At 35.9% G+C, this 13,741-nt stretch overlaps 2 protein-coding genes across 3 annotated transcripts; both read left to right on the top strand.

Moving 5' to 3' along the window:
* Window positions 1–1,634: 1,634 nt before the first annotated feature.
* On the top strand, window positions 1,635–8,273 carry LOC112196578 (extracellular ribonuclease). 2 transcript variants are annotated; one of them, XM_024336949.2, is made up of 10 exons: window positions 1,637–2,095; window positions 2,181–2,439; window positions 2,540–2,604; window positions 2,695–2,759; window positions 4,469–4,555; window positions 4,652–4,782; window positions 5,400–5,505; window positions 6,807–7,037; window positions 7,361–7,572; window positions 7,865–8,273. In XM_024336949.2, the coding sequence occupies exons 1-9, from the start codon at window positions 1,926–1,928 to the stop codon at window positions 7,387–7,389; spliced, it is 1,143 nt and encodes a 380-aa protein (XP_024192717.1). In that variant the 5' UTR covers window positions 1,637–1,925; the 3' UTR covers window positions 7,390–7,572; window positions 7,865–8,273. The 2 variants fall into 2 exon arrangements, with proteins under 2 accessions (XP_040373707.1, XP_024192717.1); XM_040517773.1 differs by having other exon boundaries at window positions 1,635–2,095; window positions 6,807–7,572.
* Window positions 8,274–8,916: 643 nt separating this feature from the next.
* Window positions 8,917–12,480, top strand: LOC112200882 (probable LRR receptor-like serine/threonine-protein kinase At1g56130). The gene is made up of 7 exons (XM_024341889.2): window positions 8,917–9,185; window positions 9,774–9,944; window positions 10,029–10,159; window positions 10,397–10,610; window positions 10,745–10,976; window positions 11,620–11,770; window positions 11,849–12,480. Exons 1-7 carry the CDS (start codon window positions 9,164–9,166, stop codon window positions 12,164–12,166), a joined length of 1,239 nt encoding a protein of 412 aa, XP_024197657.1. The 5' UTR covers window positions 8,917–9,163; the 3' UTR covers window positions 12,167–12,480.
* Window positions 12,481–13,741: the final 1,261 nt, after the last annotated feature.

Genomic DNA, 13,741 nt, shown 5'->3' with positions numbered 1-13,741 from the left:
AAATAAAATAAAATAAAAATTTAAAAATAAATTTGGGTCTAAAATGTTGTAGAGTTTGTAATTAGAAATTCGTGTGGCTAAAGTTTAATTGGATGTTCATGTTTCTACTAGTTTAGGTTCGAGTTTGCTAGCAATAACTCAAACCCAAGCTTTCTCGGGTTTGAGTTGTTGCTAGGCTTAATCTTAAGTTGTTTTAGGTTGAAGGAGATTCAAATTTGCTAATCAAGATGTATTACATGAATATCAAGTTCTACGAGTTACAAACTATTGTTCAAAATATTCAATTTTGAACTCAATTTCATAATATCGTTCAATTATGCATATCGAGAGACAAATTTTTTTATCGAATTTGATTAATTTCACAAGTCATAGAGATAAAATTAAACATTTTTAAACCATGAGATTAATTTTGTGTATCCCTCTAAACTGCAAATACTATTTTTTACCCATTATATGATGTTCAAAACTTGAAATGTAGGCTAAATGATTTGATGATAAATACTAGTTCGAAAAATATAGATGGTGAATAGTCAAACTTTATCACATGACACGACTAGCCACTAGCAAATAACGTTGCTACCATTAATTAGCTTTTGGCAGCTTTTGAGGGCAAGGGTAATATAATTCATGTAATATTAAACAATCCAAAAATCATCTTATTTAAGGTTCAAAAAGTAGTGAATATCCATTCCAACCTTTTAATAAACTAATAGAGTAGAAACAAGAAACATGATTTATATAGCTCATCAACCACGCACTCTGAATTTGTATTTCAAGAGTACTTTCATAATATTACACATAATAACTAGTGTATATTTTTTATTTTTTTTTGAAAGGTCCTAGTGTATATTTTAATGACTTATAATTTACTAAAGAATTTTTAAGTTTCCTCCAATATTTCCTTTAATCTTTCCAATATTTCCTTTAATCTTTCTTACAATATCAGTGAGCCGTGATCTATTTGTTAGCTAGCCTAACTAATACCATGGAAGTCATGAGTTATCAAAATATATACATATAAAAGATAAATCCATCCAATAATTCATGTTCCTTCCAGAAAAAAGGTCAACCAACGGGTGAAGGGTAAAACAATGCAGCAGTTAGTATCATTTAACCATCCCCTATATTAATAGCAATGACTCAAATGTTTCTCATTCTTCCTGATTGTCTTGTTAAATGCATGTGAAGGACTTAACATAGTGAAGACTCTTGATCACAAGAATGATACAGGACTACAAGGTCACGAGGAAAAAAGATGCACTCTTGGCTTCCAACCAATATTACGAGTGAAGTCCTCGCTACCAACAATCTCTTATTTGGTGGGCAATCAAGAAAATGTCCCACATAATTCCATACCAATGGGCTGGGTTGGCCAGTTTCGTAAGTCTTGTTGGGTTGAGGTCGTAGAGTTGCCCTGACCCTGGTAATGTATGGAAGCCTCTGGTCTTACCTAAACTTTTTCTTACCAAAAAAAAAAAAAAAAATTACGAGTGAAGTCCTAAACGGATTGGGATTCCCTGAATGGGGAAATGTGGAACATTATCTAAACCAGTTGGTTACTCGTGGAGTTATGAACCAGCAGAAATGCTCCGGACCTTATGCATGGCAATAGGATATGCAGCGAAGCGGAGATCCTTTTCTCTGGTACGTGAACTGAAAATCCCTTCCTTTTCGTTTCCTGTGAGGATGGACAAGGATCACTTGTACGCATTCAGCAACCGGTTTGGTTGCTGAAACCTAAAGGATTCCCAGCTGGGTCGGAAGCTTTTGACCTTCAAACTGATGATTAATCGAAGAATGGTGCAATTTTTGTTTACGTGTAAATAAAACGGTCGCCATCCGAACCGGTAGTTAAATCGTGCGGCTCTCCTTGCCCCTTCAGTTGGCCTTACCTTAATCCCAGAGAACTTGGGGTGTCCAAGAGAATGCAGTCTTCTCCAGTAATGGCCACCAAATTCCATTGCGCAAAACCCGTCGTTGTCTGTAAGCAGAGACCCAACTTTTTCCGGGGCCCCGAGAACTTCAAACTCAAGCCTTTTAATCGAAACCCAGATCATATTTTGGTCAGTCCAATCACCTCCACCATTTCTACAAGGTCTGTCAGTCACTGTATTTAAGACCTTCACCTTCTTCCACTTGCACTCAAGATTGTATTGGACTAATTGTTGCATTGTTTATAGGGGCATATGGGATTTCACAAAGTGCATCAATATCTCATGGAGATGGGTTTCTCAGATTCTCTCTGTTTACTTGCTTTTTCTCAATATTGTTGCTGATGCTCAGGCCTATGATTACCCATCTCCTTCTTCTTCTTCTTCTGTTTATGCTTGTGAAGATGTTAACAATTACTATGCCAATGTGGAGCATTTAGAGGGTAAATCACTCAAGAAGAAACTGAATTCCATCATTGGCAAGCATCAATCTTTATCTTACAGAGAGGTAATTAATATTTTTACTGCTGCTCCTATGTTTAGTGCAGCTTCAGTCTGTTTTGGTGCTTTGTTTCAAGAAGTATGACATCAATGGTTTATGGAAATAGGTGTGGAATGCTCTCAAGATTCTAGATGCTTCGGATGTTGACAACCCAGAAGCTTCATCAGGGATGTAAGGGCTAATCAAACCCCAAATTTGTATTGGTAATTGTTACATTTACCCTGTGCCTGTAACCAACTTACCTACATTTTTCGTATGCAGAGTTGAAATTTACTCCGTGAAGGTTGTACCAAAGTCATTAGCTGGAAAGCCTGAAGGATGGAATAGTGAGTCAATTACTAAAATTTTTGTGCAGTTTCTCTGATTTTGATGTAGGTTTCTTATTATGTTGTACTTTGATTTCAGGCCAAAGAAAAAGTTCATGATATAAATTTTTCGCTTATACGTTTATTAGTTCATGATTGATTTTGCATATCCAAAGTGAATATACTTTAAAACCTAAATATTATTGTTTTGGAATGTTGAAACTTGAATTAAAGAGCATTAGTATCTGAGTCAAAGAAGAGTGTAGGAATTTTGTTGATAAGAAAGGAAATAACCCTGACTGATTGGTTGAACTAAATGAAGTATCAACTATGAAGTGACATAATTGTAGCTTCAATCTCAGTTTAGATTCATGTGTTTCTTACAGTCACAGTACATGATAATTTCACATTAGATGATACAGTACTATGGCATCTGTTCCAGTTCAGAATAGTAAAATCATAATGAAGAACAACTCTTTGAATTACATCTATTTTATTATCTACATGACTCAAAAGTGGGATAGTCATGTTGTGAGGCTTGAATGAATACCACATCTTTGGGTAGAGCAGAAGTTGATATTTACCAGAAGTTTGTCTCCAAAGTCTGTAAATTACTTTACTGCTAAGGATAAGTGCACATAATAGCTAAAATATTCCCAATTTTAGGGGGCTCTTAGAAATGTAGTTAAGTGACTTAATGTTCTCTTGAAGATGTAGCCCTGTAGGAGCTTTTGAAAAGCTGGTTCTGCTAAAATAAGCAAACTGAGATGGATACAGAAAAAAGAGATAAGGACAGATATTAAACTTTACTAGACACAGAGAGATGATTTGTTATGAGAAAATTCTTATATTTTGTGAGCCATAATATGATACCTTTTGGTCTGTATAGTGGAAGATAGAGATAGACTCTTGAGATCTTTCCTTGTCCTAGGACTAGCAGTTTTGATGTGGAAGCTACCTATAACTCTTATAACATATGATCAAAGGAACTCACTCTACTGCAAGAACAAGGAGAGTAACCATATAAAAGAAAGTAAAAGTTGTCTAAATATTCACTTTGGCTATGAAATAGAAAAAGCAGCTATAACTGTTAGATATTGACTCAATGAGTTTCTGCAACATGACGTTAGAAACTATGAGTTTCTGCCATGTGCTGTGCTAGATTGAGGATCATCTAAAAGTTGCATGGTGGAAGAGCGTAGCCAACATTTATGTTTCCATATCGACTTAGGTGGCTACTGAGTTCCGCGAAAATGTAGTTGTATGTTTGTTGGAAGTGTTTGATGCAGGATGTGCAGGCTTTATTTAGAGGTTTTCTGAAAGCTAATGAATACCTGAAGGCTTAAAACTAGGGATTTTGTAGTGGGCAGGGTGATAGGGTACTTTTTGGCTTGTGAAAGGGATAATTAAGGCACCTGAGTTGCTATTTGTGCAATGTTAATTTAATGTGATGGAGCTTGAGAAGACAGAGAAGAGATCGAGGGGGGCTTGTAGCTCCAGTGGATTAGCATATACTTCCAAAGCCAGATTTAGAATTCGAATCCCCTGTATTCCTTTGGCATCCCTGTAACCAAAAGAAAAATTTTGAGTTTAGTTGATTGTGCAGTTCCTATTTTATTATTATTATTTTTTTGTTATTTTTTTTTTCTTTATTTTTTATCCTTGCTGCTTTCTTTTACTCGGAAATATACAACAATCGCTGACATCTTCATTATCCGCTGCTTTTTTAGGAGAGCACTTATGGCCTCGTTCTTATGGTTTGAAAAATGGTCCATCCCTGACTGATATACACAACATTCGCCCTGCAGATGTGAATGGTAAGATGAGTATTCCCCTTTTTGCAAGTAAGAAGTAGATCTCTCAATATTTTGAAATTTCTGAGGGACAGAAGAAAATTTTGAACTTTCTTGCAGTCAATTCCTCCAGGGGGAACAAATACTACGGAGAATGCAGTGTTAATTCGGCTAAATGTTTGAAGCCAGCAAGTAAAGAAGCTGCTTTGGACACAGAAACTGACAAGGATAGATGGGCACCACCTAAACAGGTTTTTCACTGTGCATATCTTAATTAATTTAATGTGAATAGCATGGTTTTCTCGTAAATGAGTAATATGTTAGAAATGTTATGGAAAATGTTACTAAATATTGGAAATCTGAGGGAGTATAGATTAGAGAAACTAACGAGAAGAGGAGATTGAAGATGTGGCAGAATTTAAAGATCTGCATGCTTCTGTACAAACAAGTCCCTAACCAACATCTATGTTGGAAGCAATCATGTACAGCTTCTTATAAGAAACTTAACAGGAGCAAAAGCAAAAACTAAAATTAAATTTTACCAAATGTTCTGTGGGTTATATCAGAAGCAAAACCAGATTCAGTTTTTGCCAAACAGGGTAGTCCATCTCTAATAACATGGCAACCATGTATTCCCCATGCTCTCCCTGCCAGTTTAGGCTATAATAGAATGCATATTCATGCTAACAGGGTTGAATTTATTATGGTACCATAACCCTCTTAAAAAAAGTTCTACCAGAATCACTAATGAGGTTGTTGTCGTTCTATCTGGCCACCAAAATTAGAGTTTTATTTGTTAATCTCTTTACAGTCAGTTTCATATATATTATTATTTTCTTACGTGATTTTCTTTGTCATGCAATTTAAGCATAGAGGAGATATTGCTAGGGCACTGATGTACATGGCGGTATGTTATGGATATCGTCAAACAGATGGAGGCCCAGTTCTTCACCTTTCAGATTCTCCAAAAATTTGTAAGTTAAAATAAATAATAAAAACTTTGAGTAGCTTGAGTTCTGATTGTCTCCATGCTCCTCCTGGGGACTTGAGTACCACTTGTGAAAGTAGACATGCTTTAATAGTTTTTATAAAAGATTCTTAGTTTAATGCATCAAACATGCTGATGTTGACAGAATTCCACATCCATCAGAAAAGTTTCTGGGTGTTTCCATGTAGAAAGTGAGTTTCATTGAGTTTGATGTTTACAATTGTACACATATATAGCAGTAATAAACTGCTGTTACAATGCAGGCATTAAACTATATTTACAGCTAGAATAAAAACTGATAAGCAATTATAGCTTAGTATCAAAACAGCCTATGAACAAATCAATAGAGAAGAATTAGATGACTTGATTTCAGGAGAAGATTTAGTCTCTCTAACATTCCTTGTTCTCTAAAGCAACATCTCTGAATGAAGAAAAGAAAATCAGCCTCTATGTTATAACCACTGTGGACTTGCTGGGGGGTGGTAGCTTTCACTCCCTCCTGAAGACATCTTCCATTTATGTCTTTTCATGTCGCAATAGATTTGAATCATTTGTTAGAATCTTATGTGAATACAAGGCCTCTTACCTCATGTTCTTCTGGCAAATAGCTCTGCCTCCTTATTTATTCCTTCTCCAAGATTCATTGCAAACCCCTTGATCCAATAACCATAAGAATTTGTCAGTTAACCACCATTACCAATATTACCACTATTTGGCCTGCAACTTCCATCTACATCAAGCTTACACTAATCAGCTGGTGGGGGTGTCCACTTTGTCAAGGTTGTCCCTGAAAAGTTACCAATAACAACAGTTGGCCAAGCAGGAGGGTGGAGTTTTGTGTCAAAGATAGAGCTGCATCTCCACTTCCATCAAACTGACCATAAGTTGGAAACAAACAAGGGAACTAGGAGACTTAAGATTGTTCATCAAATCATACTTCAGAAACTCAAGGAGCATGAGTGAGCACTAATAGTCATTGTACCTACATCATTCCAAATTTTATGCACATATCTACGACCTTTGAAGAGGTGGACTTGTGATAAGACCTAAACCAGCTGTGTGGTTTGCTTTAATACTGGACATGTACAACAGTGAGGTTTAGTTAAGCATAAATGATTATTAAGGGACTAAGCTTGAAGCGCAATGTTAGTGTAGGAATGAATTCTATTTGTTTTTATTTGCTTTATCTTGAAAGTATATGCTGTTCTTATTGATGGGGAATTAAGAATGCATTTCTTTTATTGGCTTAGACCTTGATTGGTTTAACTTGTGAGTGCATTGGTGTAGCAAAGAGTGAGATGGGACTGCTTTCTACGTTGTTAAAGTGGAATGAGATTGATCCCCCTTCAAGAGAGGAGAAATTGAGAAATGACAGAGTATGCAAGTTTTATCAACACAACAGAAATCCTTTCGTTGATCATCCAGAATATGCCACTCTCATATGGAAAGAACATATCTTGAGCCATCATGCTTTCCATCCTCTTCCTAGAAGTCATCAAATTCAAAACAACAAACAAGGTATTAATTCTTTAAATGCATGTACTTTTTTAATACGAGAAGAATGAAAGTTTCAGAGCATACATATAAATAACATACCTGCAAAGCACGGCATACACATTTGAAGTTTGTTAAAGGATACTGTGAAGGAACCCTTGTGTCCAGGTGTACAATGTTCTTCTTAAACTGTATGAATGATGCAATACCATGTGTCCAGAAACTGCATTCCATAGTCCAATTTGATTCTCTTTTCTGTTAGAAAGAAAAATAGTTTGCTTGTGCCATTACGCCTTAAATTATATGAAGTGTTTACTACTATGGTTATTATTTGGGTGGCGCTCCAGGAAACTTTAGCAAGCAAGTCATCAGATAGCAGGATTCAAGCTTCAAGGAACCAAGCACATGGAGAATTGTTATGAAGGGCTGGCTGGAAACGGTAATGGTCACTTGGTTTGTAAGCCTTGATTCTGGGGATGGTAGTCGAGGAAGGTTGTGGTAATGCATGTGGTTTGTTCACATACCTACCAACCTATCATATCACTGGAGGCAAACTGAGGTAATGCACCCTTATTTGTTATAAAATAAGAGTGAGAGAGGGAAATCGGAACAAATGGTGTATTTTCCTTCTCCAAGTCTCATTTTATATAAGCTTTGGGATAACCATCAACTGTTGTCCAATGTCTCCTAGGATACATAGAAATTCTCTTCTAAAATCTAAGCATTTACATAATATTCCCAAATATATTTGTGGTCAAGGACAAAATCAACAATATTTAAAATGCCATTATTCTTTGTAATGTTGTTTTATCATTGTCAATTTGTCATTACACTTGTTTCTTTTGCATTAGATGGACTGGCTATGCAAACCTGTAGCACATGGAATACGAATTGGTGAATCATATATATAGGCTTTGCCCCTATTCAAAGAGGATTATGAATTGGTGAATTGTGCCAATAAGCACTTCCCTATAAGTTAAGAATTTAGTTCTTATTATGTAAATCATATACAGTGTGATTATGTGAAACTAGCTTGGCATGTAAATTCTATATGAATCGCAGCAATTGTAAGTTTGTAACTATGAACTAGTTTAGTTTGCTGGCACAACAGCAAACAAGCTACCAAAGGCTTAGAGAAATACATTGGATTTGTGATGCCAACTGTTTTGATATTCTCCTATTTTTCTAACCTGTTGCTATCACAAATCTCCTATCTCTGTAAATAATTAATTCGATTAAATTATTGATGAAGTTACAATGTGACAACTGTTATTGTGATTAGTGAGTCAAAACTTTATCCATTGTAAAGAAGTGTTCTCTCTCTCTATTTTTCCTTTTTTTTTTTAATTGGAAGGAGCTCGAATTCATGTCGAAGAATTAATACTCTTAATCACTTTTCTTGAAATTTCAATGAAATGAACGTCAAGTCTTATAAAAAAGGGTCCTTGACCCAAAGCCTAATGAAATTAAAATAAAAATGAAGTGAAAACATTGTTAGTATCAGAGTAACCCATTAGATAGCCTAGTGAAGTAGATTGTAGGGGTAACTTCATTTTTGCCTTAGAAGGTACCACTGTAAATTTCTCTGCATGGTATTCGGTCGAATAGGGAAAAAGCAAATGACAGATTAAACGAAATTTACTGGTAGCTAGAAGAATTGAAAATTAATTACTAATTATACCAACTCCAAGAGGTGTAATTTTGATGTTTGATACATAACATATAGCTAGGCAATCCATGAGGTGAATGCAATTAGATGCGTCTACATTGCAATATAAAGGCAATACAGCTAGCTTACTTAAACCTTCATTATAATAATACATGTACTATTACTGATACTCAAGTACGTCATTCAAATCATTAAGCTTGTCTTTGAGTAATGGAAACAACTTCATTCCCATTAGTGGCCAAAACCCGCATATTGTAATGCCCGATATTCCTTTCCCTCGATTACTTCTATGCTAATCCTCTATGTCTTTCTCTCAGTCTTTCCCCCCAAGTCTTTACCAATGCAAGAAAAACCCAACAACAATGGATGAATCTGGCAGTTTCTGCTGCTGTTGTTAAGCTCTAGTAGTGCAATAGCAGTAACACCAATCTCCGCATTTAGATACATATTTTCTGCTGCAGCACAGAACTATTGCCTTACCATGACTCGCCGCTTACTGGAAGGTAATGATTGCTTCTCTAGTTCACTGCAAAAACATTGCTCTTCAGCCTTGCATATCATATCATCATGTTGGTAAAATTGTCACAGTGATCATACTTCAGCACCAAGTTTGAAGAGCCTTATTTTCAGTTTTGTTATCTATTAGAAATTAATTTATTATGGTTTGGTTTTTACATCCTCAATCATTCATAAAACACACTATAGTTGATAGTATAATAGAGTAGAGGATTAATCATCAAATTTGCTAAATATTTGTGATCAATCATGCAGATTTTACACAAAATAAATATCAAGGGTTTCAGGATAAGTTTAGCAGTAGCAAAGAGACTAACTGGCCGAAACTAGAAGGGTTATAGCTAGGGTCCTTAATCTGAATGCTTTGTTTCATTGTCCTGTAAGGGTCTTATTGGATACTGATAAAGAGTTATGAAGGAAGGTGCATCTAATGGCTTGTGTTCACATCATATTCACAAATCCATGCATTAGAACGACTCAATAATCTCATGTCCCTGCTCTTCTTTCTTTCGAGTATATCTTATTTCAATTCAATCCAACCTACTAATACAGTTATACAATTTCTTTGGTTGTAGTGATGTCTCCAGCAGAACCCTCCAATTCTAAGTCACGGTCTACAGCCTTACTCTTTTTTCTTGGAGGGATAGTTATGCTCATCATTCTGCTTATAATTGTATTTATCTTTCGGAAAAAGATCAAACCAGAAGAGATCAAGAAGTTGGTAGCAAGAGTCAGAAAGCGGCCAGGTTGTACTATTGACTGATTCCAAAAAATAACAAACCAAAATCTTGATTATAACCTCAGTGTTAATACTTTTCTGTTTCAATCAGCATCGACAGACGCTTTTAGTGGAATCCTTAGAACAATAAGCTATTTTGACTTCGCAACATTGAAGAAGGCAACCAAGAATTTTCATCAGGGAAATCTACTTGGAAAAGGTGGATTCGGCCCTGTCTATAGGGTACTATTTCTGAACCTATGGAACCTATTTCGGTAGTAGTATTTTACATATACTTTCCATGAACCTCCAAGGGTTCAGAGTGAGACATTTGCAGACCACAAGTTTCCAAAGGCAACTTTATTCAACTGATATGATAAATCAAAACAATAATATACTTGTAATGAACACATTGTAGGGGTCTTGAGACACATATTCGAGTGCCCTTTTTCTCTAACATGCAGTTTATCTTTTTCTTAGGGAAAATTAAGAGATGGGAGATTGATTGCTGTTAAGAGGTTATCTCTTGATAAATCCCAACAAGGAGAAACAGAGTTTCTTGCAGAGGTAAGGTTGATCACTAGCGTCCAACACAGGAACTTGGTTCAACTTGTTGGATGTTGCTCACACGGGCCTCAGCGACTCCTTGTATATGAATACATGAAAAACAAGAGCTTGGACCGTATAATATATGGTATTATTTCTTGGCTACCTTTCCTTCTATCCATCTTAATATCTTAGTTGTGTCCACTTCACACTTAACCAAAGTACAAATCTATCATTTCCGTTTCACTATTGCTTATGATTCTTCTTTTTAATGAAAAACAGGAAAAAGTGATCAGTTCCTGAACTGGGGCACTAGGTTCCAGATAATTGTTGGAATCGCTAGAGGGTTACAATATCTACATGAGGATTCCCCCCTAAGAATTATACACAGAGATATCAAGGCGAGCAACATTCTTCTCGATGAAAAATTTCAACCAAGGATTGGAGATTTTGGGCTGGCTAGGTTCTTCCCTGAAGATCAAGCTTATCTCAGTACAACATTTGCGGGAACTCTGTAAGTCCTTCAGCTAATTTAAACTTTCTTCAGTCAATGATTAGATGACATATAAAGATTTGGTAGTGTATATAACCCATTTGTCCGAAAGAAAAAACCAGGAAGGGAAGAAAAGAGAGATGAAAATAGATTAATCATTTCGAAAAGATCAGTACTTTTTTGTGCTACAAGCATCACAATGATCAAGGATCAAGATGCTTCCACTTCTGTCTCTACAGCTCTGAAGTTTGTGTATCTTGGTTTCTTTACCAACCAAAGACTGCAATATCAGCTATATTTCTTCCCTATATTTGTTTGAACTTAATATCTGTTACTATTAATACCATAGATTTAAGTAAACCGGTTGAACTTCTGTTATATATGAATTCAAATTATTTCTAGTCTTCACTAGAAAATAAAGGGTTTATCTGATATGTCTAGATTTGGTCATGCAAACCTAATTTAGCATCCTCAGCAAGTCATCTGACATACCAGATTAGGTGACGAATTGCAGAATTTCGTTGTAACCCATCAACTGTTGGAAGCATGAAATAAAAAGAATTAGTAAAGGACATAGCACTAAAAAGTGGCCTTGAGAGTATTAATTCTTTACAGAAAATTTGTTTTTTCTCTTCTAAGTAACTGTTTTTGTCTGTTTCATCAGAGGATATACAGCACCTGAATATGCTATTAGAGGAGAATTGTCCGAAAAGGCGGATATATATAGTTTTGGAGTTCTTGTGCTTGAAATAATTAGTGGCAGGAAAAACACAGATCTTAGTCTAGCATCAGAAATGCAGTACCTGCCTGAATACGTAAGCTTTTACCCTTTCAGCAATTATTCCCTTAGAAATGTTTGAAATCTTGGCACTGATTTTCACTTAAAATTTCAGGCGTGGAAGTTATACGAGAGATCAAAGGTGATGGATCTGCTTGATCCCAAACTGCAACAAGAAGGATTTGAGGAAAAGGATGTTATGCAAGCAATCAATGTGGCATTCTTATGCCTTCAGCCTCATGCAAATCTGAGACCCCCCATGTCAGACATTGTAGTAATGTTAACATGCAAAGTTCAGATGACCGGAACACTACCTATAAAACCGGTCTTTTTGGACAGCAGACGCACCAAGAATGAAAACCTTTCGTGGGATACAATGTCCGATGTTTTCCCTTCTCCCATTCAGAGTGAATCTCCCTCATTACCTAATTAAACAACAAACTTGATTGCAACTTCATGATCGATCCTGTCTTTCAAAGGAAAATGAAATGGTACGAGGGTCTTCCAGGAATGTCTTGAGAATATTTTCAAATGTAGCTTCACATATATGTCACATATATAATTGTTTATTTCTTCATTTTTGGTAGAGGTACTTACTTGGTGGTAGAATTTTGTTACTTGCACATGATAATGATACTAGTCAAGGCTTCCTGTTGATGAGCATAGAACTGGGTATGATTTGTATTGTTATATCTCAGAGGTGTTTCAGCTTCCTTTCTCATGGAGTTTCCTCAAGTTTGTCTTTAATTGAAATTCGTAACAATAAATCTGTTATTGAATGATTCTACCTAAGAAAGATTGAAAGTAAAAGTTAAAATTGAAGCCAATAGCAGCTTTTCTTGTACGTCGCACCAAGATTAGTAATTGAGGGTCAGACATTTCTGGACTGAAAAGAAAGCATTACAAAGCTTCTTGTAAGCAACAGTAGTCCGACATTTAGCAGAAAGACCCAACAATCTGACCAGGCGTCTCTTTTCTCTCTACATGCAGACCACACATGGTAGCCAAATAGAAACTCTAGCTAGCTGCGGTGAATTCAAAGTTTCAAACAAAGGGAACCGATCCTGCACTATGTGCTCAATGCTTCTACTTCTCTAAATTTTGTTAGAAGTTAAAGAGAACAGTTTGTGTTTTTATGGTGACACTTAAACCATAACAAACCTTAGGTCGAAATATTTAATTAGGGGTTGTGCCCGTTTGCCCAAAAACTCATCGTATTTTGCCCATTCAATCCATCATCCTTGTATTTTGCTCATTTACACAACTTTTAGGGGAAAAGACTCATAAGGGTAATCATTTCTAAAGTAGTGCCTAGTGTATCCTATACTGACTTTTGGGTCCAAAACTCACATTTTCTTAGAAAACCCTGTTCCAACTTTTGAGAAAAACAAAACTAGCCTTCAACATGCCCAAATTTTTCACCTAACGGTTACTTTAACAGGCGGAATCACTGCTGCTTGTTTCTATCCTAAGCTGAGGCAAATTTTCCTAAAAACCAGGAAATCTGAACTTAAAGAAAGTATAAGATACTGGCCAAACAAGATTAAGATAACAGAAACTAACTTGCTAAAATAAAACTTGATGAAGTGGGTGAACACACTGAAATTATTTAAATGAACATAATTACAAACTAAGAATTTAGAGCCTCATTCTCAGGTAAACAGCTAAGAAGCTGTTTAGCTATCCATAAGAATGATTACAGTACTTACTTGAAATGAAAGCACACTACTTCTCGCTAGACTGGAAGGAAGAGCACATTGCTACTATGGCTTTCTAGTTTGAGAGAATATTTTTCTGTCTCAAGTTTCGAATGTTAGACTGATGTCTCCTACTTCGAATGCCTTCTAAGAGAAGCTAAAGCTCCTTATATAGGGAGCGGAACTCAAATTACAATTCAAAACATAGAAATGTACACGATAGCTCCGTGAACTTCTGCTTTTCTGAGTGCTCTTGCTGGTAGAGGTCGGTCAGGGAAAAACAAAAGTGGTTGGGTGAAATGTTTTTCACT

The sequence above is a fragment of the Rosa chinensis genome, chromosome 4, assembly GCF_002994745.2.
Source record: "Rosa chinensis cultivar Old Blush chromosome 4, RchiOBHm-V2, whole genome shotgun sequence".
NCBI lineage: Eukaryota > Viridiplantae > Streptophyta > Magnoliopsida > Rosales > Rosaceae > Rosa > Rosa chinensis.
This window is presented reverse-complemented; position numbering and strand designations above follow the sequence as displayed.